The sequence below is a fragment of the Vigna angularis genome, chromosome 6 (assembly GCF_016808095.1).
Source record: "Vigna angularis cultivar LongXiaoDou No.4 chromosome 6, ASM1680809v1, whole genome shotgun sequence".
NCBI classification, from domain to species: Eukaryota; Viridiplantae; Streptophyta; class Magnoliopsida; order Fabales; family Fabaceae; genus Vigna; species Vigna angularis.
In genome coordinates, this window is record NC_068975.1 from 18063316 (window position 1) to 18090910 (window position 27595).

Below are 27595 nucleotides of genomic sequence, written 5' to 3' on the forward strand. Positions count from 1 at the left end.
TAAGGTTAATCTACTTAATCAAATTCACAGTCGACCGATTTGTTTGGTAGTCGATTAGGCTTGTTATCCTAATCATTGAGCGGGTTATTAGCCATCTGAGTTAGTACATGACTGACAGCATGTTTAGTGATCATCTAATCTTAGTGACTTACACTTCCAATTATGAGATGTTCGTCTAGACTGGTGTACGACTGGTCAAATTCACTAGTTAACAATCTGAGTTACAATTAACTATTCAAGTTATGACTGACCAACCAGTCACAAGTGCAGTTATAACATTCGTGTTAACTCGTAAACTCAAATTTACGTTCCAACACCATTACTCGAGTTGACTCGGATGAAAACTTGATTTTGAAGCAAAATTGATAGACTATATGTGATTCGGTAAGCACACATGGTAAGCGAGGTTGACATTCATTTTTCACATAAAATATTAATTTGAAATAAACAAAACTTAGATATAGTATTTATTTATTTTTTATACTTTTCTAATCAAAATACAAGTTTATCTTAATAATTTATATAATATAGGAAATCGTTTCTTTGACACTCTCGTGTAAGGGAAGATCATTCAATTATCATTTAAATATTGATAATTAAATAAATAATTAAGAGAAAAGATAATGGAAGCATGTGTTTTCAATAATTTAAAGGGTGTTCTCGAAAAGCTATACAAATTGCTGATAAATCTAACACTTTAAATAAATATTTTATATTTTTCATTTTAGTAAATTTGTTAAAGTAGGCTTGTATATTGAATTAGAGAAAACAAACGACATAACTGGTGTTATGGTAATTTTGATGAAAAAATTAGAAGTAATATTTTACTTTTATTAATGATAAAATCAAACGGCATATCATTTAAATAAAAGTGAAATATATTCTAGATATCATTTACAAATTACTTGTTATTTAATTAGTCTCATTAGTAATGATAGTTTATTTCAAAAGTGGAACTCTGTGAAGAAGAAATAAGCAATATCATTGATAAAAAAAATGCTTGGAATCTCGCTTCCAAATATTTTAAGAAACGGATACTGCAAAAATTTATAATTTATATAATTAAAATTCATATTCATAATAAATGTCTTTAAACATATAAAATATATTTCAAATTTAAAAAATAAACAACTTAACTTGTTCTATGAAATAGTGTTTAACTAACGATAAATTCGATTAAAAACTTAAAATGTGAAAATAGTGGGCAATGCGCTTCTAGAAGAAAGGAGAGGTATTAAAATGTCTAGTTGACAAGCAAGGAGTTACTCTTCAAACTATGAAGAAAATGTAGAACAGTAACAAATGTGAGTGGCTGATAATCTAAATTTTGAACTCTGATTTACAATACGGTAGTTAGGTAAGTGGCACATAATATCTACCCACTCCAAGGTCATGTATGTACACAGATGATTACTCAATTCAATTAACCATAAGGAATCAGAAATCACCAAAAAGAAAAAAAAAAAAAAAACTAGACGTTCTTTCGGAAGGAATTGGACTGAAGATTAGATTAGCTGAGAGCATACAACCCATGGCATACAGCATTTTGACCCAAAATTAAAGGGAGGAAGATAAACAATGGAAGTTCAAAGCTATTGGTTGAACCGGTCTGCTGAATTCTGGCGTGAATTGAGATGGTGAGAACTGCCTGCAAAACCTGGCATCCAATTCTCATATCCAGGTTGGGGCACACTACGTCCAACTATAGGAGGAGGCTCAGACCCCAGAGGATCCATCCTTACGTGGTTTAATTCGTCCAGACGAGGTGCATATCGCTGCATGGCTGGTGCATTCATGGCATAAGGAGACTCATATGATGAGCCATGGGCTGGATAACTTAATCCCTCATGTCTATAAGCAGGATCGTGAACAGATGATAGATAATTACCAGTCACATTATTAGGATTCTGAAGCCCGTATTGGCGAATATGTTGCCTTGTCCCTAGTTCCCTAAGGTTGCTCTCATCCTCCCTGACATAGGGTCTATATCCGGTGTCTCTCATAAGGCTGCCATGGCGTCCATCTACGCCTGTAACCCCAGAATCATAAAGGGGATTGGAAACACTTGGCCAATAGTCGGTCCCGCTATAGGATCCCCTAATCCCCCCTGTATGTGAGGAAGAGGTAGGCTCCAAATTCCTATAACCTTTATCAACAACCTCAAAATCTGGAGGTGGCATGTCATGTTTAGGCTGCAAACGTTCAATTGAGGATCTCATATCAATTGGATTGACTGGTGAGGTCACACCTAGTCCTCTTTCATCATTTTCCTCACGTCGTTTCCTCTTCCATGAGGTATTCTCAGGATCGCTCACCCTATATTCCTGTCTCTCTTGACTCCCTCGATCAACACTTCCATGTGGTGAGTATCTCACCTGACCTTCATTGATAGGTGCATCAATTGAATTCAAGATGTCATCACCTTGCTTGATATTGACATCGGAATTATCCTCCTTAGTATGACTGGAAGGTGACACCTCACGCTGGCTGATCAGGTGATCATGCTCCCGAGCTATGGCCTTGTGCTTGCTAGTCCAATCAGGACGACTCCAAAGGTACAGTGGGGGTGGCTTTACATTCCACTGCTCTATTTGCCTGTCATTAGCATCAACTGATCCAGGTAGATAAAATGACTGAAGACAAACAAGGACAAGAACAGGGAAAACAATAAAGACAGCAGTTAGAACAAGAACGAGCATGTATCAATAAAATTCAAATATAAATTACCACAATAAATTATCAATAGGTGTTTTACCTTGCCCGATAGAAACCTCTCATCCTCCCAGACAAGATCATACGGACGCCGTTTCTCATCTAGCCTACATATAATAAGTAACAAAAATATGAAAAGGCAGGACAAGAAAATGAACTGTCTGTCTCCTCCAACCAAGGAAGCAACATCGACAAGAGTGTGACGGGAAAGTTTAACTCTATTCTTGAAAAAAAAAAAAAAACAAGAAAAAAATACGTTACCTCTGTGTCTCTGATGGTACGATGAGAACCATGAGCTTCGGTCTGAACTCAAGAGCTTTGTCTATAAACTTGTTAGCCAATGCTGCCTTTAGTCCAAAGGGGGGATTTAAGCCCATGATCTGTTCCAGATGCGGAAGATAAAAATAATGAACGAAATAAGTGAATTGGCCATGTGGACATGCTATGCGTATACATGTCTCAACCGTTAAAAATGAGTGTGTTATTCCTACCAACTTTGACCCTGTAGGCAACTCCTTTGTTTGTACAGTCATCCAATCTCGCATCTCAAAATTAAAATCATTCTGAAAACAAAACAAAATCCTGGTAAACAGGTAGGGAAAAATAATATAATAGTCATCGACTACTCTAATAAATCCTGCATTGTTTTTTTTAACTCATCAAAATTATCCGAAATCATAGTATAAGAACCATTATGCCCATATCATTCAATAAACCTTAACCCTGTTCACTTCACAACAATTTATAGAGATGTTTTGTACAGCCTACCAATTATTACAAGATATCAATTAGGCTCCAAAGCTGGAGAAAGGCACAAAAAACCTTTAAACCTCAAAAATGAGATAATACCTCAACAAAGTGTAATTCAGTCTTCAAAAGCAGCTAAACAGAAATACACACACACATATAGAGAGAGAGAAAGAGAGATTTCAATAGCAATGAAATATTCCTGTAGAATAAGTGACAAGTTACTAAAACTATATTGTACGCCACACACTTTAACTTCAATCATATGCATTTATTGTTTAGAACAATTTGGAAAAATCTGGCTAGACATGAAAAATTAAGAACGAGGAAATTTTACAAAAACTCTGAAATATGACACTCAAAAGATACATTATGACATGTTATGCTTCTGCTCATATTAAGTACATCAAAATCTTCCCAGGAATGGACTCATTAACCAGTTTTATATGCAATAATGGGTCATTCCCCATCTTGCCACTCGATGAGATAATTGTCATTATCAATGTTAATAAAACCCAAAAAAAAAATTAAAAAAAAAAAAGAAACCAAATTCATATGTAGTTGCACACAATAATATGAAAATAAAAGCATATGTCAATACAGACACTTAAGAACTATAATCCTATTTCATGAAATCAGTAGAGTTATTCAGAGCTTGAGTAATCTAATACCATGGGTCAGTAACATAAAATACAAAGTAGACAATTGATAAACTAAAATAATACAACTGGATGAATGTTGAAAACCTCTGCATCAGCGGCTAACTTTTTCAGGCAAGGTGGGATAGCGTACATATATGAAACAACTCCAAAATAACCTATTGTAAATCACGTCTACAGACAAAGTATTGTCCACAAATTCCTTCTCAATGTTCACTAATATTTTTTTCTCAGCCTCTCAATATTAAAATATAAATAAATCTGTTAGTTTAGAATCAACATTGCAGTGGCAATGAGAAAAATTGAATTAAAGCGTTTAGAGTAATAAGTTATAAAAACTTGTAGAAGTGTAATCACCTTCGTTGGAAGTAGATCAAAGTTTTTGTATGAGCATCTCTTTCCAGTCTCTTCAAGCTTTTTCTTCATAAGAATGCTGAAGTCATTAGCACCACAACAGAAGTCCACAATCTGATCACAATGTAACAATCCTCAGTAAGGTAAGTATTATTAAAGTTAGTAGATGTTTAACAATAATACCATCCACCACCACCAGACGATAAAGTCACAATTCCACAAATAAAATCTGATATTTTGCTATAATACAATGACAAAAAACCTTCAGGTGGACCTATAACTATTGTAACTGTCTAAAACAAAAATAAAATGTGAAAACAAGCATTTAAGTATCTTCCAAAACATTCAAAATTAGCAAGAAATTAGAATGGAAATTAGGAAATGGTATTTCCAGATGTATACTATTAAGTCACGCAAACATAGAATTGTAAAAACTCGCATCCTTCACTTCCTACCAATTATTTAGCAAAAGGAAACAAGAGAATTAAATAATAAGTACCTAAAGGATATTAAAAACTAAAACCACCCAATGTCAGACCCATATAATATGGGCGTGACGCAGCTACCGTCAAAAATGCTACACTAGGACAAATAAACAGAAAGATGGTATTTTAATGACAAAGCAGAATAATATTAACATTTACAATAAATAAAACGCTAAAAAGTTAATCATAGATTAATTAAAACTATATCACATTTTACTAGGTTCATTATAGATTTGTTGATACAAACATATTGACCATTAATTCAAATAAAAAATATATATATATATATATATATATATATATATATATCAGATTAACTAAATATTTTTATTTGATACAAAGCAATACTAGATAAGCCCTTTATTAGTAGTGGACTTTAAGCCTAACTCAATCCCACAAAACCGGCTTGTAAGGTGAGGTTTGCACCTCACTTATATATTATAAATTGGCCTTATCTCTAGTCGATGTGGGACTTCCAACACACCCCCTTCACGCCGAGGTATAGACATTTCGTGCGTGATAGTAGAAATTGGGTGATCCAATAGCGGCCCGATTGTGGGTGGAATAGAAGAATAGAATGCTCACCACTCGCTAGGATAGACACTAACCATGGTTCTGATACCATATTAGAAAGTGGGTTTTTAAGTCTAACTCAACCCCACAAAACCGGCTTGTAAGGTGAGGTTTGCACCTCACTTATATATTATAATTTGGCCTTATCTCTAGTCGATGTGGGACTTCCAACACACCCCCTTCACGCCAAAGTATAGACATCTCGTGCGTGATAGTAGAAATTGGGTGGTCCGATAACGGCCCGATAGCGGGTAGAATAGAAGAATAGAATGCCCACTTAGAACTCTCTAGGATAGGTTCTAACCATGGCTCTGATACCATATTAGAAAGTGGGTTTTTTAAACCTAACTCAACCCCACAAAACCGGCTTGATAAGGTGAAGTTTGCACCTCACTTATATATTATAAATTGGCCTTATCTCTAGTCGATGTGGGACTTCCAACACCCTTTACAAAATTTATCATAGGTTACAGGTTTCTGTTATTAAATTAAGCCTAAAATTAAAAAATGTCTTAATAAAAAACTTTTTTATTTCAATGTTTAAAATATCTCCATTTAAGTTTGACTAGAAAAATAAAACTTTTGAAAGTGCATCTAAATTAGTATTTTGCATTTTTTTTCCAAATTTTGATCAAAAGAGATCAGAAAATTTTAATAAGGGTCCAATAGTTAAAAACTGATGATCCAAACAGCAACGTAAATAATTATGGTCCAATTCGAAACATAATTTGTCTTATCTTGAAACTAAAACTCTACAGTAAAAAAGAGGTACGGTTTTGTTTTTAGCGAGGGTTGTTTGTAAGAAATAGGTCATCTCTATTTTCTGACCCACTACCAGCAACTGCAACCAAGAGATTGGAACAAAGCACAAAAGCTATAAATCTCAGCGAAGCACAATTTGCCAGCTCCGGAAACCATCTTCGAACAATTTTGACCGCAAAAAGTACTGCTTCAACGTGATCACCCTTGGAGGTGTGTGCTGTGCTCCAGCATAATTAACTACTATGTCAGATCAGTTCTATGCTTTGAGAAAACATTATAGTAAATTTCATGCCTGCACAAGCCTTTGGAGGACTATCTTCACTCTAATCACTATGAAATCTTACAAGTAATGGCAAAAAATTGCACAAACAATAATAAAAACAAAACCATATCCCACTAAGTGAGGTCAGCTATATGGATCACATGATGCCACTTTATACAGTTAAAAGGCAAGTTTCAAGACTTAGCATAACAAAAACCTGTGTAAATGCAGAAAATAAATTAAGTACTTGTATATCAATCAGCACTTACTGTATCACCATTCTGAACATACCAATGCAGTTTATCAACAATCTGCAAATGTAAAAATTATTATTTAAGCAATGATTAACGAATGTAATAATGCCAAAAAAGAAATTCATTACAACAAACAAATGTGATGCGTATAATCACTCTCCAAATAGCCTTCCAAATTTTCAGTGACCAAACTCAAGGATGGCTACAACGTCAACAAGTGTAATACTACTCAACTAGTGATCCATTTCAAAAGTTTGACCACTTATTGTGCTGTTACAATGAAGTTTAAGTGATAATTGGGTTTTGAACGTGTGCTTTCATAAATATTTTAAACCTCCAAAAATCCTTGCAGTAGATAGCTTATGCATAAAGTCCATTTTGTACCAATGTTCAAGAGTCCTAACTCAAGCAATATGACAATATCCTCTCACCTCAATCTATTGATGTCACATAATGTATTTTCGCAAACTCTTTCACTCACTGTAAAGCGCCATCTAAACAGTTATAGTTGAAAACAAAAGTTCATCCGTAGCCGTCAAATCATTCTTGGGTTCTAAATTAGCTTTAGCTTTTGCTTCAAGTGCACAGTAAAAAGTGTTGGAAGTTTGTTAGGCAATTAAAGGTGTACGTGCGAAAGAATAAAAAAGGAGAAAATAAGTAGCGGGTAAGGTGGTTAGTTGTTAGAAGAGAGAGAGGGAGTATAAATAACAAATAGAATAGGAGAGAGGGGTAGCATATATTTTACTTTTGGGAATAGACTGGTCATTTTCCAGTGGAGGAAGGGAGGCTTCCTTGGGGATACTTATCTGTAAATTTTGTTCTTCCATACTTTACAGAAATAATGAAATACATATACATTCATCTCTTTTTCTATTGTTAGAGTGTTGTGAGAGAGGAGATTCATCTGTTAAGGTTCCATGCATAAAGGAACCTAACAGATTTGGTCCGACCTGCCTTATCCAAATCGGAAGAGTAATCGTAGCGCGTGAAGAAGAAGAATGGAGGGGAAACTGAATGCACTAGAAAGAAGGATAGAGGGACGGATTGTGGCTATAGAGTCGACCTTGGAGGAATTGAAGGTGGGAATGCGAGCGATGACTTTCTCGTTTCAGCGAACCTCGGGACAACGCTCCAGGAACCATGATCGAAGTTCCGAAGGAAGTCGCGACTCTGTCAATGCTGAACGAGAACGGCGACCACCAAAAAGTTCGGAGGAGGAAGAGGAAGATGACGGAGGAGAAGTGCAACGAAGCTGGATGAAGCGAGTCGAACTACCAACATTCGAAGGAACGGATCCCATGGGATGGATAGCAAAGGCCGAGAAATTTTTTGATCTTCAGAATGTAACGGAGAGGGAGAAGATGAAGTTGGTATACATCTGTATGGAGGGAGGTGCTAGTTATTGGTTCCGCTTCTGGCGAAAGAAGACCCGACATCCAACTTGGAGTTTGTTCACTGCCGCCTTAACGCGGAGGTTTGGGGGATTAAAAAGGGGTTTCGTTTATGAGAAATTGGCCGCTATGAGACAAAGGGGAAATGTCGACGAATATATACAAGAGTTCGAATTCCTGGTGGCACAGGCAGCTGGAGTAAATGAGGAACAATTATTAGGATATTTTTTTGCTGGATTGCAGGAAGGATTGAGAAATCTAGTGAGGCCATATGACCCACGAGATCTGTTGACAGCGATGGAGCGAGCTCACGATGTCGAGCAGGCGAGTTCTGTATCGCGAGATAATAGGTTGGAGGTCCAAAGGTTTTGTGCTAGACTACTCCCAAATGGTCTACGGGCTAAACAAACTAGACTCAAGCCCAAGGAGAAAGTGACCAATAACGATTGAAGAAAAAAGTGACGAAGTGGCGTCAAGAGCGGTCTGCTGACTTTGAAATCAGGAACCAAGGACGTATATGGACTCAACATGATTTAATGAGTCAAACAATGATGAAACAGAGATCTGAAGGACTTAGGGTTCCAAAACAACCAAAGGAGAAAACCCTAGGTTTGAGTTACAACCACCAAAACTAAGAAACAAGGACCAAAATGCACTCACGAGGCTCCGGCGAGACGAATGGCAGTTTCGACACCGGAAAGGTGGCGCGTGACAAACACATGCTGGAAGCTGATCGTAGAGAAGTCGAGCGTGACGTTGCATGTGGAGGAGAATGAGGCAACGACAACCGGGAATGGGTCGCGCTCCTCGATTCGCACAAAACCCCTAACTTCGCCAGAAAAAACAAGACGGCAGCAGCGACGGAGGTTGAACAGATGTGGCGCACGTGGCGATGTCGGATGAGAACTAGCCCTTGACACAGGCAAGGTTGACCATGGCTCAAGGAGGCAATCCAGATCCATTGGTCACCAGACTAAACTGTGGCAGTGGTCGGTGGCGGGCATTAGCGGATGGCGTGAGAATGACAGGAAACAAAGGTTGATGGTGACAAACTTATGTGGACAGCTCCTCACAGTGGAAAAATAGGAAAAATAGTGCCAACGACAAACAGCACCAGACAGCGACAAACGGCACCAGACAGCAACAAATAGTGCCAGACAGCGACAAACAGTGTCGGACAATTGCAGACAACAACTAGGGTTTGGAGACTAGATAGAAACCAGAACAGGACTACTCATTGAGGTATTTAAGAAAAGATGAAATTTTTAAGGCCGCCGATGGCAGCGGCCACGGGCCACCGGTGGCAAAAGCAAAAAAGATTCAGACAACCTGCTCTGATACCAACTTGAGATTGAAAAGAAATAATTCTTGAGGGCTTGATTGATCCTTCTCATAATCTTCTATTTGTAAAAATAAATTGACACAATATAATCATGATAAATAGGGTAACCCTAGACACAATGTAATCATGATAAATAGGATAACCCTAGACAAAATATAATCATGATAAATAGGATAAATATTCTAACATGTAATAATTTTAGTAAGATATTTGCAATTACGCTAACATGTGACATTCAAGATTGGTATGTCAATATAGTTAATTCAAACTAACAGAATAACTATCATGACCAAATTAACATATTTATTAAATGTTGGATATCAAAAACACTGAAAATATTTTGGAGATATCAAAAACTTATTTAATTATGCTATAGCTGCTCCAATCAAACATTTCTGGAATTGAGCTCCAAGATTCCACTACAATTTCAGAACCAAACAGTTATGTTTGCAATTGACTAGAAATGCAGTAGAAAAATAGCATGCTTGTGCAATGTCACTTCTAAACTCATGACATTAGCGTGGCCCTTACCAACCTCGTCTAACACTTTATGGGAAAGTGATGTGAGCAGTTCATCTTTACTTCAAGTCCCACACACAGGCTTTTAAGTGGACCATGTAGACTTTTAAATGAAATCATTCTTTAACAATAGATTTAAGGTGGTATTGAAATGTTTGCTATATATAAATGGCCCATACCTGACCCCAACCCTCCTTTCCTCAAGCCCCTCCATAAGACCATATATGTAATTATTTATCATATCACCATTCAAGACATTAAACCCAACTAATATGACCAAAAACCAGCAGATGTGGTTGAACTAAAATTGTAAGCTACCATTATAGATGTTTCTTTGTTAAGCTACTTACCACATTTAAGCCACAATCATAACCAAATTCACAAGCATCAAATTATCATTAATCTGTTTTACCTAAATATGACATCAGCTTAACTAATTCCATTATTTTGCGATATCAGCCTCACCTAGAAATCTGTAACACATCAAAGTCTGTCCTTAACTAGACCTGTTATACTCTCTAAAGAAAAAGAAGGATGATAAAGCAAGTTTTTATGTCATTACAATGCAGCAACACATTAAGACGTTTAAAAAGATACAATATAGATTTTAGGGGTTAAATAAGCTTTTTGTTTCTCCAAAAATTGACCCTTGTTGAAATTGGTACCTCAACTTTTTCAATGTTTATGATACTCAACATTTAATAAATAAGCTAATTTGGTCTAAGAGTAACTTTATTACATTTTAATAGGTGTTGACATGTAATCATCCTAGTAAAATATTCGTAGATGTACTATCACGTGACACTGTCAAAATTAACATGTCAACACTCTTAATCCAAAATATCAAGAACAAATTAGCAAATTTACTAAATGCTGTGTATCAAAAATACTGAAAAAAATTGGATGTACCAATTTCAATACAGCACAGTTCTGAAAGAACCAAAAACTTATTTGACCCTCTGTACATACCAACACACACACACACACATATATATATATATAGTTAAATAGGTAAAAGAATTTAACAGAATAAATAAAATAATAATAATAATAATAATAATAATAATAATAGAAAAAGTATAGTAAGAATACCCCTTCCAGCTTTTCAACTTGTGTAAAATGGCGGCCAAACGATGTGTACCGATTACCATATAGAACAGGTGCAAGATATACTTTCAGCTTATCCTACAGAATAATCATTTAATATAGCATTGTCAACTGAACGGAATCATTTGTGCTACTCTAAAATCACACAATTGTGTATTATAAATGAAAAGAAAAAGTTCAGGAAACAATTTATTACATAAGATATGGAACAAGACACGGCTAGCACATGTTAAGACTAAAAAAACAATGAAAGAATATCATACGATAAGACATACTAAAGAGGAATGAATAATCCCTAGAATTTTGTTTGAAAAAAAAATTAGCAGACTACCTTCCACTTAAATATTTGGTTAAGAACATCAGGACCACAAACAGCTGCAGCATCCCGAACATTGTGCCCACCCTCTAGCATCCTTAGAGCTGTTCGAACAGCCTGAATATAAAAGACAGAATAAATAAGCTCCAAACAAACTGTGAAACAAACACAACTACATATGGTAAGATATATACCTCAACTGAGCCTTCCAATTTCCCCAACGTAATGGTTTTCTCCACAACATTTTTCAATGAGTGGGTATGAGTACTAACAAAATTGTGCTCTTTTACAACATCCTCCAAAGTAACTGATGAAGTAGCTTCTTTAAACATAGCCACCAATCTACATCACAAGAAATCATATCAACAAATATCATCATAATTAACCACAAAAATGGCTTCCGAGTTTCAAACAATAATCCAATAGAATTAATATAATGGAAAACACAATAAAAAAAGGGGACAAGGTAAAAGAAAATGAAGAAAAATAACCATTTCAGAAGTCAGATAAAAAATATTCACCTCCTCTCTGCATCTTCATCTAATGAGGGTAATGCACTACTCAGCTTTTTAGTAGGCTTAACATGCCGGGAATTATTAGCTACATTATTAACCTTATTACCAGAATTAATTTGCTCAGAACCATTTTGCCAAAAGGCAAATAATTTTGCACCCAATGAGGACTTATTTTCTGCACCCTCAGACTTTCTGGTTTCCTTTGGGACTAATGGCCTCTTACATTCATTCAAACCCCTTCTTGATGGCTCATTTGTTTTCTTCCTTGAAATATTTGATCCAGAAATCTTTTCAGACTTCTTGTCAACCACTTTTCCTGAAGACATTTTACCAGACAGTTTATTAGAAAATTTCAAAGCAGCCTTTTTGCCAATTAAATTTTCAGAGACAATGCTGTTCTTGTCCAATATAACCCTCTCTTTGTTTGCAGGCTTTTCATTGTCCTCATCATTAACTTCTCGAACAGAAGCTTTTACATTGGGAAACTTTATATGATCCCTTAGAGGAGTCCCAAATTCATCATCAATCTCATGTTTTCTGTTTCAGAAGAACAGAAAAAGATATTACAAGACATTTACAAGTAAAAACTGGAGAACAATAGCACCAGTACACTGTAACACTTACAAACAATATATAAGAATGCGATTGTTGGGTAGAAGGTCTTCCCAAGCCCTTGTTACAATATCTTCATCCTCTATGTCATCAAATGCAATCTTCCTGATATAAGCAACAACTTAAGAATCATCCTTCCATACATTATAATCATTAAATAAGTACAAGCAACACAGGCAAAAACAAATGATATAACCTTGGCAAGCATTTGCGATGGTAGGACTTGGGGCAACGCCTACAAACAGCAAAGTGAAAATCATGTTCATTTTTGTCTTCCATTCCTTTACAGACACAACAGTAATGAGTAGGACAAGTAAAAGCTCCTCCTTCAGCAATATTTCTCTCAAGTTCCTTCGGATCTGGAGCCTCCTCAACTACCCGGTGAAGTAACTTTGCAACACATTGTGGATGATAAAAGAAACCACAGGTTGCAGACGCACATTTGAAGACCTAAAGGAGAAAATCCGAATGACTTTTAGTCCCATACAGAACAAAGAAGATCTAGGAAAACCCTCCTATTTAAAAAAGTGATGGTTAGTAGTGGTGCACCATAGCATGTTCAGTGTGCTTTAAGGGTACTTATGTCTTCAGAACTCTGTATTGTAAAATGTACTAAATTATACTGAGGCCAGTTTACTGCATATACAACTTTACCTATTGGCCATAGCATGCTCATTGGGAGGATTTGTATGGCATAAGTGAAATAAATCGGCAGCAATCTTTTAGAGAATCCCAAGCACAAAAATGACACCCAGCCCACCCAGATATACAGTACGTAAAGAACATAAACAATGCAGTACATAAGCAAATAACACAACCATATTTTTTTAAAATAATTTGTAAATCTTATATAGTCTAATTCTATCCTATAAAATCGGCTTATAAGGATGAGGGTTGCCCCCATTTCTATACTCTTTTGAGACTAGTCAATGTAGGACACAGATTTTTCCCAATGCAGCCCCCTTACATCCTCCACTAACAGGTTCGGTGCATGGAAAATGTCAGGTGAGACTTTCCAATGGACATTAAGATAAACTCTAATAATATCTTAGAATTTGGACTAGGACTTTGGTTACCTTAGCTGCTCCACACATACATTCTTGAGTCTTATTGAGTGTCTCCAATTATGCAACTGGCTTATGTAGCAGCAGGAGGAACATTTCATCTTCAGAATCATCTTTCAGACTCAACCTGATTAAGCTAAAATCATTATCCAAGTCCCAACCCAAATTCTATAATGGTATTACAATCTATTCTTGATCCATCAAAAAGGATCACCTACCATATTATTATCTATGCCAACTATAGCCAACACCTCCATGTTAATGAACACGTACAACCTTCTTAAGAGAATAATCATTTTTTTTATTTTTTGAAAAGTCAGTTTAAATATAACAAAATAGTTAAAATCATGCCTCTTGCTTTTTTTTAGGCTCCTTATCATAAAAAAAAATTAAAAAAAAAGCCTATTGAATTGGTTTGAGAAGGTAAATATACCTTTATGAAAAGATATAACTTTATCTTCTTATTTTGAGATTTTTTTGAAGAGACCAATTTTGTTCATTTTATGATGCCTCTTTATATTCATTTGAGGGTCATTGTTAAGGTTTTTTAAAGAACAGAAAAGATTAAATGAAGACTCAAATGGAATATAGGTAATTTTTATTTTCTGCTGAATAAGAAAATCAGTAAGATATGAATATCTCAATGCCCAGAGCCAAGCTCCTAAGAGAAACCAAGAATGGCTCCCTCTCTACTGAAAAACAAACTAACCATCCTCCCAAAACTTCCTTCCTGATTCTTTTAAAACAACCACACCCCTTTCTCTCTCTCTTCTAACCAATCTATTCCTCACTACTATGCCACGTCACTCTTTCTAGTCTTTTTCCTCTCATATACTCTGCCCCACCTGTGCTTGACTTTTTCTTCTTGGATCAAGGGCTCATTGAACCTACTCTCAAATTCCAAACTCAACCCAACAATAGACTTGCTGAACCTGATTCATGAACCAAATAGGCTGAAGTTGAGTAAAAAATTGAGCTCGTTAAATAAACAAGCCAAACTGAATAATGTATAGTTTGACTCAAATGGTTCACTAACCAGCACAAAAGATGTATTAAATAATACATGTATACTACTATATTTATATGACTGATTTCAAATTAATTATACTATTTCTATGACTACTATAGTTATATGACTGATATCAAACTTAAGTCGGGCTTCAAGCCTAATCAATTTGTATTAACTCCACCTTGGTTCAACGCAACTCAAATCCAAACCTAATCATAACAAAAACGTGAATATACAAGAAAATACAAACATTGATTATCATTTAGACCTTTCGTTAGATTGTTCTTACTTCATGTTATTTGAGTTTCCCTCTCTCTCTCTCAAATCCTACATATGTTAGGAAATGTATCTAGTTAGAGAGTAATCTTTTCATGTGCAATGAGGGGAATAAATTTTAAGTAGTTATATAACATTAAAACTTAATCATCCATGTAGATTTACTCTTTTCATTCTAACATAGAAATGTCAATCTCACTGTATATGACCGCTACGTGTGTATTCATGTGTACCACATGTCTGGTGCCATAGTCCGTGCTTCATAGCATGAAAATGCACTTAGGTATCCTAATGATATTCAGTTTCCAAAAGCTACCACAAACCCCATCATCAAAATCTTACATTAGAAGTGGGAGCAAATATGCCAAAAGCTATTTCTCCTAGAAACAGAACTGACAAAAAGTATGTCTGTGTATATATATATATCAGATAAATAACCAAGGATTGTATGGCACTTCGTACAATCATGAAAAAAATATATAACAATGAAATAATCAACAATATGAGCCAACTGTGTTTCACATAGTGATACCTCAGCACCAGAAAATTTATCAGAGCAGCCTAGAGTACCACATGCAAAGCACTGATGTTGATTATATTCACAATTCTTACAGTAGAAGTTCTGGATATCCTGCAAAATTGTCACAAGCAATCAAATTTCAACCAGCACACAATGAAAAAGTTAAAAGAAAAAAGAAAAGTTGAATAAACATAAGCAGAATATAAAATTTACATACATCAACTTGCTTCTGGCTAAAACCAAGAGAGGCACAAGCAGATTCTTCACCATCCTCCTCATTAGCATGAAATGACCTCATGCACTTTCCATCACAACTGCATTTATCATTTAATAACTTCAAAATTAAAAAAAAAAATCATTGAGGCAAGTAAAACGTATACAATAACATGTAGAAATTATGTAAAATAACCTAAATACTACGCAGAATAAAGAAATCACACTAGATTAAAATAACACGCACAGAAAGAAAAAAATATACCACAAAAGTTCGCCACCATTGTCACAAATCGCACAAACAGAATCAAACAACCCATCCTCCCCATCTGAATCATCATCAATTTCATCAATCAAATCATTGTCAGTATCATCAATTATAAATCCAGGTCGTGCTAAATCTTTAACTTCCTGAAATCAATAAAATAATATTGATAATATAGCAAAATATATGGCATAAATAAAAGCAAGTAGCAGAAGACCATATTTCAGAAAAAAAAATAGCTTCGAAGAAGGAAAACTAAATATCTAACAAACCTCATCAGAAAGTTTCTTAATCTTCAGCTTATGTTTATCTTCCCGAATCATGAGGAAAAGCTGTATAAATCAAATAATTGTCACTAAAGTGAAACACAAATGTTGATAAGAAAACAGGAGAAGAAATCAATATTATGTTTAGAAAATAATATATTTAAGGATTAATCCAAAAGGGCAAGCCAAAGGATAACTAAATCCTTATCTTTATCCATATAACAAAACAAAGGAGAGAGCTGATCTAGCATACTAAAGGAACAGCTAATTTTATCAGCACACAGTAAATGCATCATCAATAATTAAATACAACTTATGAAGGATCGCATATTAAGAATATGAAAAAGAATATTAAATTACTGAAACAGCACGAAAACAAGGAAAGATTTATAAAATAATCAGAGCTATAGTACACAGCATGATAAATCAGTATTGAAATCATACATCAGAATATTGCATGAAAACCACTACATAAACTCCATGTTCTTGACCTACAAATCTTAAAATACCATCTATTATATCAAATAACAAGAAAAATCAAGTATTACTCTCCTGAAACTAAGTATTACATGTCGGCCAATGTCACATTCTTTGAACAAACTCCTTACTTCTCTCCATCTGTTCAAGATGTTTCTATCCTCCAGCAGGTCCTTCCTATTCCAATGGCTGAGTCAAATAGCTCCACTGTCTCTGTCATTCCAAGTCTTGATCACAATCCTTCTACACTAGTTTCTCCACATACTGAGATCATCCCACACAGGGCCCCAATGGATAGTCCACCTCCCCAAGACAATGGTGAATCTCCTACTTCAGATTCTTCTCCCTCGTCACCTCCTCCCACGTCTCCTGGTGAAAATGATTCAGCATGGCCTATTGCCCTCAGAAAATGTACTCATTTCACTCGAAACCCTCATCCCATTTATAATTTTCTAAGCTATCATCGATTGTCGCCCTCCTATTTTTCTCTTTTATCCTTAGTGTCCTCTGTTGTTATACCCAAGAATGTGAAAAAAGCACTTGATCATCTTGGATGGCGACAATCGATGATACTTAGGAGCTGAAATGCAGGCTCTTGACCACAGTAATACTTAGGAGCTGGTGCCCCTTCCCCCAGGCAAAAAGGCGGTTGGTTGTCGATGGGTGTATGCAGTTAAAGTCGGCCCTGATGGTGAAATTGATCGGCTCAAAGCTCGGCTTGTTACAAAAGGTTACACTCAGGTTTATGGTCTTGATTATTGTGACACTTTCTCTCCTGTAGCCAAGATGACTACTATTCGCCTCTTCTTTGCCATGGCAGCCATTCGTTATTGGCCACTTTATCAATTAGATATCAAGAATGCCTTCCTACATGGTGATCTTGAGGAAGAAGTTTATATGGAGCAACCTCCTGGGTTTGTTGCTCAGGGGGAGTCTGGTATGGTATGCAAATTGCATCGATCTCTATATGGCCTCAAGCAATCCCCACGTGCTTGGTTTGGAAAGTTTAGCTCCATTGTTCAAAATTTTGGGCTAAAACGCAGTGAAGCAAACCATTCAGTTTTTTACTGTCATTCTTCTCTCAGGAAATGTGTTTACTTAATAGTATATGTTGATGATATTGTCATTACAGGAAATGATGTTGTTGGAATATCTCAACTAAAAGAGTACTTGTGTAGACATTTCCAAACCAAGGATCTTGGAAGTCTCAAATACTTCTTAGGCATTGAGGTAGCACAATCAAAAGATGGAGTTGTAATCTCCCAAAGGAAGTATGCTCTTGATATATTACAAGAAACAGGCATGATTGATTGTAGTCCGGTAGATAGTCCCATGGACCCAAACCAGAAATTAAGGACAGAAGAAGGTGAATTATTCTCCGATCCAGAGATGTATAGGAGGCTAGTTGGAAAACTGATTTATCTCACTATTACAAGGCCAGATCTATCCTTTGCAGTCGGAGCGGTTAGTCAGTTTATGCAAGCTCCATGTGTTGACCATTGGAATACTCTCATTCGCATTCTAAGGTATGTAAAGAAGGCTCCCGGGCAAGGATTGTTATATGAAGATAAAGGAAGCATTCAGGTCTCTGGATATTGTGATGCAGATTGGGCAGGTTCACCTATTGATAGACGGTCTACTACAGGATATTGTGTTTTCCTGGGAGGAAACCTTATTTCATGGAAAAGTAAGAAACAAAATGTAGTAGCTTGATCAACCGCGGAAGCCGAGTATAGGGCAATGGCATCACTAACATGTGAACTTATATGGGTGAAACAATTCCTTCAAGAGGTTAAATTTTGTGACATCCATACTATGAAGATGTATTGCGACAATCAAGCTGCTCTCCACATTACATCAAATCCAGTGTTTCACGAGAGGACTAAACATATAGAAATTGATTGTCATTTTATTCGTGAAAAGTTGTTGACTAAAGAAATATGTCTGAGTTTATTGGGTCAAACGATCAACTCGCAGATGTATTGACCAAGTCATTAAGGGGTTCTCAGATTGAGTTTATTTGTTCCAAGCTTGGTACATACAATTTGTACGCTCCAGCTTGAGGGGGAGTACTAGGATATTTATCCTATTTTATCATCATTATATTGTGTCAAGGGTTACCCTATTTATCATGATTAAAAAAAAAAGAAAAAAAAATTCATAGTTTATAAGTGGGTACAAACCTCACCCTACAAGCCGGTTTTGTGAGCTTGAGTTAGGCTTAAAGTCCACTTCTAACATGGTATCAGAGCTATGGTTAGAGCCTATCCTAACGAGTTCTAGGTGGGCATTTCTGTTTCCACCCGTTGTCGGGCCGCTATCGGACCACCCATTAAAAATGTCTAATCCTACGCTCAAGATGTATATACCTCGGCATGAGGGGGTGTGTTGAAAGTCTCACATCAACTAGAGATAAGGCCAATTCATAGTTTATAAGTGAATACAAACCTCATCCTACAAGCCAGTTTTGTGGGGTTGAGTTAGGCTTAAAGTCCACTTCTAACAAATTTAAACGAAATCATGAGTCATTCCAGTGTAAGCTATATGTATAGGTAAGAGTATCGTATCTAATATGATTAATAATGGATAACACAATTTTCTAAAAGTATCATAGAGATAAACCAAAGCAAATTAATAAAATATTTTAGAGTAGACTTGTAGAGAAAAAATTACTATCTAATTTATAGTCCTTCCTACAGTCATAATTCTAAATTAACAAACTATAGCGATTGAAACAATAAGCATAAATGATATCTCATAAATTCAGATTCAACAAATATATAATCCAAATCAGAGTATATTGGGCCTTTAAGCCAAGTTTATAAGAAGAGAGTTAAAAAGAAGGAAGATGTGCTGAGAGAACAAATTGACTAAGCATAGAGAAGAAAAACCAGAAGGTGTGAACGCATAACAGAATGTCCACATGACAAGACATTGGAGTAGAATATTCCGTCATGATGAGAAAGATAGTGGAAGATGTGTTTATCATAGGGTAGGAGAGAATAGAAAAAGAGAGAACAGAAATACGGTGAGGTATTTGTTAGGCATTTGCCTTGGGCACAGAAGTTGTCTTGCAGCTCTGCTCTGGTTGTAATCTGATTTTTTGCATTCCTATTTTCTGTTTCTCCTGGTTTCCTTTTCTAAGCTAGAGTCATACTGCTGCTGTAAAGGAGTTGCTCTCCTAAAAAATCATCCATTTCCTTTCATATACTACTGATAGGTACCCAGATTTTATTAACACTGTAAAGAACTCCAAGACAGGTTCTTGGATGATCTTCCTATGAAAACCAGACAACTTGGTCTGTATCTAGTGACTGGTACACACACAAATCCCAGGTCTTTCGAGAGGACCTGTCTCTCCCTTCCTTTCACTTACAATTTTCTCCAAAAAAACTCCAAAACTGCCTGCTCACCTCCTAATAAGACTATTCATAATAGTCTGTTACAGTTATGTAATTACAATTGTACTAACTACCATCTTTTTTCCTTCTTTTGTAAACTGTATCAAACCTATCAATACCCCCTCCATGAAGATTCACCTTGTCTTCAAGGTGAAATTCTGGAAATTCTTTATGAATGCAGGAAGCAGATGATTCCCAACTATTCTCAATATCTGAAAGATGTTTCCATTTGAGAAGAACTTCTAAGTCATCTTGAGGGGTCTTTCTAGTATCTAACAGTTGTTCTGGATATACTTCCAGAATGTAGTCTTCAGTAAGTGGAGGAGGCATGGGCGGGGTAGATGTGGCTGGCTGTCCTCCCTGGTGACTAGTGATGCTACTTGTTAAGTCCAGGGTCTCCCCTTTTGCTGTAACTCTGATTTTTTCCTCAACCATCTGAGCCATCATGATCAACTCAGGAAGATTTCTGGGTTCATACAACTTAACCTCAGCCTTGATATCCTCCTTCAACCCATTCAAGAAAGTGCCTACCAAATAATCCTATTGAATCCCCTTCAAGAACCCAGCATATTGTTCAAACTGCGCAATATAATCTTCCACTAAACCTGTTTGTCACAAGCCAATCAGAATTCCAAAGGGGTTTTGCAGCATTGTTGGTTGAAACCTGCAAACAACAGCCACCTTGAATGCCTCCCACGTAGGATTTGGATAGCAGGTTTTCTACCACTGAAACCAATTCAAGGCTTTCCCCTCCAAGGCAACCATATCAACCTGCATCCTCTCCTCCTCACATACTCCTTTTAAACAAAAATACCTCTCCAACCTATTAGTCCAGCCATAAGCCTCGTCTCCTGCAAAAACAGGAATTTCCAACTTCCTCCATTATGAAGAAGCCACGACTGAACCTCCTCCCTCATTATCCCTGTTGTCGTCACTGCCTCCCTTGGCAACAGAAGCGTTGTCTTCTGTATGTTCATCAGAGGACACTAATCTTTCTACCACCACCATCAGCCCCTTAATCATCTCCTCCAATCGTTGGAACCTTCTATGATTCTCATTATCCTGTTCTTGCACTATTTTCTCCAGCCCATCCAATCTTGCCTCCATTCTTGTATTCATCATGCCCTAACAGCCACCACAAGACCAGGAAAGAGGTTCCGAATACCGGTACCCAGATTTTATTAACACTGTAAAGAACTCCAAGACAGGTTCTTGGATGATCTTCCTATGAAAACTACACACAAATCCCAGGTCTTTCGAGAGAACCTGTCTCTCCCTTCCTTTCACTTACAATTTTCTCCAAAAAAAACTCCAAAACTGCCTTCTCACCTCCTAATAAGACTATTTATAATAGTCTGTACAGTTATGTAATTACAACTATACTAACTACCTTCTTTTTTCCTTCTTTTGTAAACTATATCAAACCCATCAACTACCTGCTTCTATCAGAGTCAAAAAGGTTTCCATATATCTTCTGTTTTGTCATAAAAAAAAGGGACTATTATCTTTGAAAAAGAAGTTCCTCACTAAGGCAGCATTCCCTCCTAAGGCTTTTCTAAATGGTTATTCATCCTAAATTACACATGTGAGAGAGAAACAGGCAAATAACTACTAACATGAATGGAAGAAGGGAAATACCCCGCAAATAAAATAACAATTCATTAGAGAAGTGTTTTTCAAGCAAAGGGAGGGTGAAAGTGCAACCTAAAATTTTAGTTGTGGTGCTCAGATGTCTGGAAAGAGAAGCAAAGGATTTGCAGTTGAAGGGAAGCAGGGAGAGAACGTTGCAATCTACTAACTTTTTATTCATTCATTCTTTCCATAAACAGGGTAAACTTGAAAATCAGAGAGATTAAGAAGCTTATTTAAATTTCTGAACTCCATCAATTAACAGCCTCGCCCTTGACAGATTCCACAACCACAACATTAAAAATCTACTTCAAAAATGCAATCCCACTTTACCTCTTAATCCTAAATCTTTTCTGGAACATGTGAAAGCTTACAATTTAGTATAATAAGACAACCTGTTTTCTTAAACAAAAAAGGAAAAAGAAAATAGCAACAGATACAATAAGACAACCTCCTGGTCTTGCATCAGCTATCAGACCCATGTTTAATGTAAAATATAAATTTCACACTATGAAAAAAAAAAATCTACCAGTATATTTCCAAACCATATTTTGAATCAATAGCCCCCAAAGGATGTTTCAGAAATGAAAAATATATCCAATGCTAATTTCCAAGTTCACCACCACAACATATTTGTTAAAGACTTGAATACAAACCTTGGACTTTGCTAAGCCAGCATCTCTTTTGGCAGCTTCACCCATTAAAGTCATATGATTTAATATATCATTTTGCGAAGGCATAACTTCATAAGATCTGCACACAATTTTTAAAATGTAACAATATGCAAATCCACAACAGTTTGGATAGAAAGAACTTCAGAACTCTGAAAATTACCTAAACTCCTTATTCTTACTCAAGCTATCCCACGCAGACTTGGCAGATGAGTCAGGATTCCTCTTCACATAACCCATGAAGTGAATGGTGATCAAAATAGATCTTATTGTTTCCTCGTAGCTTTTCCTAGGCTTCTCGAGTTTAATCCATCTCCCATCCTTTGACAAGACCGATATCTCAGGCCTCACATAGGAAAGATCAAACCTCCACGCAACAACTTGCATGAAAATCTTCTGCAGCCCATTATCTGAAAAACCACGCAAAAACACCTGTACTTTCTTGCTAACTGGACTCTCTGACTCACTCCACACAATTGGTAACACGGAAAAACACACCGGCACATCTTTGTAATCTTCAAAATAGTAATTTGACACAGATAGTGGCTGAGACTCTCCCTCGTCATCTGAAGATGCCATGTCCTTTCTTTTTCACCCTCAAACCCTAACTACTCAACACCTAACACCAAAAACACACACAAAAATTATGTATAAAAAAATACAACAATGAGTAACACCAAGATTTTAAAAAACAGTCAGAAACAACAAAGTTCATTGGAGTGTCTGCATCTCAATTGTGGTTGCAATGGTCACACTTTGGTCAACAACATCAAAATAGCACATGCACAGCAAAACTATGACTGCAAAAGCAATTATGGTTCAAAACCTTGACAACACTTTTTGGAGTGTCTACAACCGCAATTATGGCAGCATCAATCGCATTCTTTCAACAAAATCAAATAACGCAAAAAAAAAAAAAATATGGCCACGTCTGTAGCTTAAAACAATTATAACACAATTTGGAATGTCCACAACCGCAATCGTGCTTGCATCCGTCGCATTAGCAATATCAAAGAATGTAACAAGAGCGGCAATATAAAACACTCATACCACTTAACATAATAAACTAACAAGTAACTGAAAACGCTGAATGTGAAGACACCAAAATTCAATTACACAATCCACATGTAATAATAAAGAGGAACAGTAAGAAAGGAATCAAACTTAACGATTCCGATAGAGCATGGAAGGAAAACCGTGAGAAACTAAGGGATACATAAGAGATAACAGCGAACTTGTATCCCTGCCATGGTGCCAGTTTGCGAGGGATTTAACACGAATAAATTGAAGAACGAAAGAAAGAAACTTCATGCGTACCTTTTGCGATGACGGAACGCAGCGTTGCGAGGGTTTAGGAGAAGAGAAGAAAAGAAAAAGGAAGATGGTTGATTCTTGCTTAAACTCTTTCCCAAGATTCTGAAAGAAACAGATACGGAAGCCTGAGAGTGAGGTGTATTTTTTTTTAAAGCTTTATTACAAATTTATGGATCATGGATTATTACTGTGTAAGTTTCATAGCATCAGGTACCTTATAGTTTGTATTAACTTTTATCCAAAATTAAATAATTAAAAAAACAATCCAGTATACTTTTTTAGTATAATTTAAAAGTGTGCATTAAGTCAAATTTAATATATATATATATATGAAAAATAATAAACATTTTTTAAATTAATATAATATTTAATAAATGTGATTTATTTAAAAATAATGAAATAGATATCTAATCGACGTGAATAGAATTAATTTTATTGAGGTGTTAAGAAGTATTTACTATTAAAAATAATAAGATTTGATTATTTTAATATTAAAGTTAGTATAATAAAAAAGTTTATAAAAATTTCATTATTTAAAAACATTTTTAAAAATCATTTTTCAATAGTTTTCTAACTTTTTTTAGGTTATTTCATTTTTTATTTCTCAATTTTAATATCTTATACTACTAAGTGATCATCGTGATGAGTTCTTCAAATTTAAGCGGTCAGTTTTTTTATTAAGTAAGTTGGCTTTTCATCATTTTTCTTAAATTAATTTATTCTTCTTTTGCATGTGGTTTTCTATTTGCATGTGTTTTGTGAGTTATTAATATGAATCTCTAATGATCAATGATTATAATGGTATGATATGATTGTTCTTGTAACATTTCTATGTGTAAATAAAATATTTTGTGGAGTTATTGGTATTTTGGTGAGTTAGAAGTTATTAGAGCAATTGAATCATTAACATGTAAGATAAGTTAATCTTGATGTCTTTATTTTTGGAATTGTTCGATTGAAATTTGGATGTGAGGTTGTGAAAGTAGGATTGAATTACATGAATTGTTAGGTTGCAGTATAATATTAGGTATGAAGCATTCAATTATGAGATGTGTGTATGTATTACGAAATCCCTATTGTTCTATAGTGAATTGGATATGGATCAGTGGTTTATTTTGCTTTGATTGTTGTTAATTAGCATTTGGTTTGTGTTTTGGTTTGTATGAAGTTTTTTAATTGATTTTGGTGGCTGAGATAGTCTAAAATTGTAAATTTTGTTCTCTAAATTATGCAAATTTGTTGGGTGAAAGGCATTCTCGTTGGACGAGTTTACATAATTCATTTTCCCAAAGAGTTTTGATTATTAGGCAAGTAAGTGTAGCTAACCAAGAATTTAAATGATTCTTCCAAGTACTTATTTCGTTGAGTGGGCCAAATTCTACACTGGTGAAAATGAAATCAAATTCTGGATAGTTTACGCTGCTAAGCGAGTAATCTCCTCGCTCGACGAATTTTGGCACATAAATCCTAAGGTACTTCAGTGGTGCTCTTATTGGGCAGATAATGGGTTTTGTTCCAGTACTAAAGTCGTGCAAAATCTTTAGCCACTGAGCGAGTGGTCCCTCGTATACTACTTGATAGGCGGGTGGAGACTTTTGTTGAGCAAGACTAACACAGTTTCTCACCTTTTAATATTTTTATGAAATTGGTAATTTCATTAGATATTTCAATGAGAGATAGATGTTAGTATTATAATTCTATAAGTATGTAAATTGTTTGAGGATGGTTTGCTTTAATCCAAGATAGATTAGGCATTTGTTCCTAGTGTATGCATTGATATAAAAATTTAGTATTGAAGATTAGATACTCTAAATGATGAATTATATGGTGGGAGTAATAAGAGGTCCTAGTCTAGGGTTTTTACGCCAAGGACTAGAAGGAATTACCTTGTATGTTGTAGGGTGAAACTCATTGGCAATGACTCTGTACAGCAATAAAAATCACCACAAAAGCAAAATTTCCCAGAGTTTGATATCAATGCATGTAACAAAATAATTGAGTCTTGTTTAGTTCTTATATGTAACATGTTTGTCTTTATAAATGAACTATTTCTGCTTTTAACTTGCCTTTTTCCTGTGTTGTTTTATTTTGTGTTTGTTTTCTTCTTTCACACAATGATCACCTTAATTTGTGTAAGCAGATGAAGAAGCAATAGTTCATTTGCCTCTAAAAGAGTGACAATGTTGTTGTCTAGTTCTCATACTATTCTTTGTTTTGTATTACCCTTTTGTAAAATATTGAATTTCTTGAATTCACTTTATAGTTTCCTTTTGGTTTGTAATATGCACCTATTTTACTTTTAGTATATTTTGCGATGTGTCATAACCGAAATCGCAACAAGACAACAAACCAAAAAATAAAGAATTTAAAACAATATTTTGTACTTGCCACTGCAGTTTATTCTGAAGAAACTATGGGAAATCCTAAAATAAGACATGGTATACGAAAATCAAATTTTGAATCTAGGAGTCGATTACGCATAAGGAATGTGTTGGCATCCTAGAGCGCCCTTATGAGGATAACACCTTTCATTAAACTTTCAAATAGATATAGTTTTTTTTTTAATGTTTATTTTCCCCGAAAAGTAAGAGAGAATAATACAAAAAAAAATGTTATTTTGGGTTTTTTTGTCTGACAAGGATTAATCATCGCTCCTAAATATCTTCATTCAGAATAAAGGAAAAACTATTTGAAAATGATTTTGGAAAACCTTTGGATTTTTGTAAAGTGAACTTGACAAGGACTAACCTACTCCAATGTATACTCACTCATAATAGATAATCAAGAATCATATAGTTCTTAACGATTATTTGAAAATTTTTATTTTTTTTAGAATTTAAATCATTTTTATACTTTTGGTATTTTTTTTAATTATTTGAAAATTAGTGTCATCAATGTAAGTGATTAAACAAACACCAAAAAGTAAAAAAGATTTTTTTTCGTATTTTTTGAATTATTTTAAAATAAATGCAACACAACACGAGCGACCATACTTGGACACTAGAACGCTGAGTTGATCTTGTACTCGATCACTAGAACTGTAAGATCCTTGAAAATATTTGTAAGTTAGATACTAGATAAAAAAAAGTGAATAGTAAATTGTGAATAGTAAAAAGTGAATAGTAAAAAAAAATATATATATATATATATATTTTTGGAAAGGATAAGTGTTCCACGTAGCTTTGAGATCAGAATTCATCAAATTGCAAATAAAAAATAATTTTTGTAATAGTAAAATGAATAAAAAAAATGAATAGTAAAAAATGAATAGTAAATTTTTTTTGCTATAAATAGCCAAGGGGGAGGCTGAAAATTTACACCAAAGAACTTAGAAAATTTTTGAGAGAAGAGAGTTGGAAGAATTTCTAATTGCAAAGGGGATATTCTGGAAGTTTTCAGAGAGCGAGGAGATTAAGTCTGTAATAGAGGTAAGGGAAGTCATTCTTATACTTTGCTTTTATCTAATCCTAAATCTTGAATATAGAGTATTTTGTTTCTGTATGGTCTTGAATTTTGAATGAGAACATTTAATTGTTTCTTTTGTATTTTTGGAAGGACGAGAAGTTGTCTAACCGGCTCTGCCAGATTCAACTTCTTGTTTCCCCAAAGCTTTTGTTTGTTTCTTATATCTTTATATTGTATTTTTGGAAGGACGAGAAGTTGTCTAACCGGCTCTGCCAGATTCAACTTCTTGTTTCCCATACCTGTTATTTCTTATTTATATTGTATTTTTGGAAGGATGAGAAGACCGGCTTTGCCAGATTCAACTTCTTGTTTCCCCAGAAATTTTATTGTTTTATTTATTCTTTATTGCATCTTTTTGGAAGGATGAGAAGTTGTCTAACCGGCTCTGCCAGATTCAACTTCTTGTTTCCCCAGA

At 35.2% G+C, this 27595-nt stretch overlaps 1 protein-coding gene across 2 annotated transcripts; it reads right to left on the reverse strand.

Annotated features, from left to right (window-relative positions):
* Positions 1-1288: 1288 nt before the first annotated feature.
* On the reverse strand, positions 1289-23865 carry LOC108318718 (protein ENHANCED DOWNY MILDEW 2). 2 transcript variants are annotated; one of them, XM_052879032.1, is made up of 19 exons: positions 23719-23865; positions 22565-23020; positions 22387-22483; positions 16230-16289; positions 15958-16103; positions 15697-15793; positions 15492-15590; positions 12807-13060; positions 12623-12715; positions 12005-12535; positions 11678-11825; positions 11499-11600; positions 11153-11245; positions 6824-6865; positions 4476-4586; positions 3204-3275; positions 2974-3092; positions 2756-2819; positions 1289-2633 (listed from the first exon to the last, which is right to left on the reverse strand). In XM_052879032.1, exons 2-19 carry the CDS (start codon positions 22978-22980, stop codon positions 1593-1595), a joined length of 3585 nt encoding a protein of 1194 aa, XP_052734992.1. In that variant the 5' UTR covers positions 22981-23020; positions 23719-23865; the 3' UTR covers positions 1289-1592. The 2 variants fall into 2 exon arrangements, with proteins under 2 accessions (XP_052734992.1, XP_052734993.1); XM_052879033.1 differs by lacking the exon at positions 23719-23865 and having other exon boundaries at positions 22565-22811; positions 22900-23020.
* Positions 23866-27595: the final 3730 nt, after the last annotated feature.

Bases quoted from the DNA above. Each gene is read 5' to 3' on its own strand.
- LOC108318718 (XM_052879032.1), bottom strand. From the start codon at position 22,980: ATGGCATCTTCAGATGACGAGGGAGAGTCTCAGCCACTATCTGTGTCA. The intron at 12,716-12,806 runs GTTATATCATTT...TGCTTATATCAG, and splicing joins CATCGCAAATGCTTGCCAAG to GAAGATTGCATTTGATGACA. The intron at 6,866-11,152 runs GTATTCTTACTA...TTACATTTGCAG, and splicing joins AAGTTGAAAAGCTGGAAGGG to ATTGTTGATAAACTGCATTG.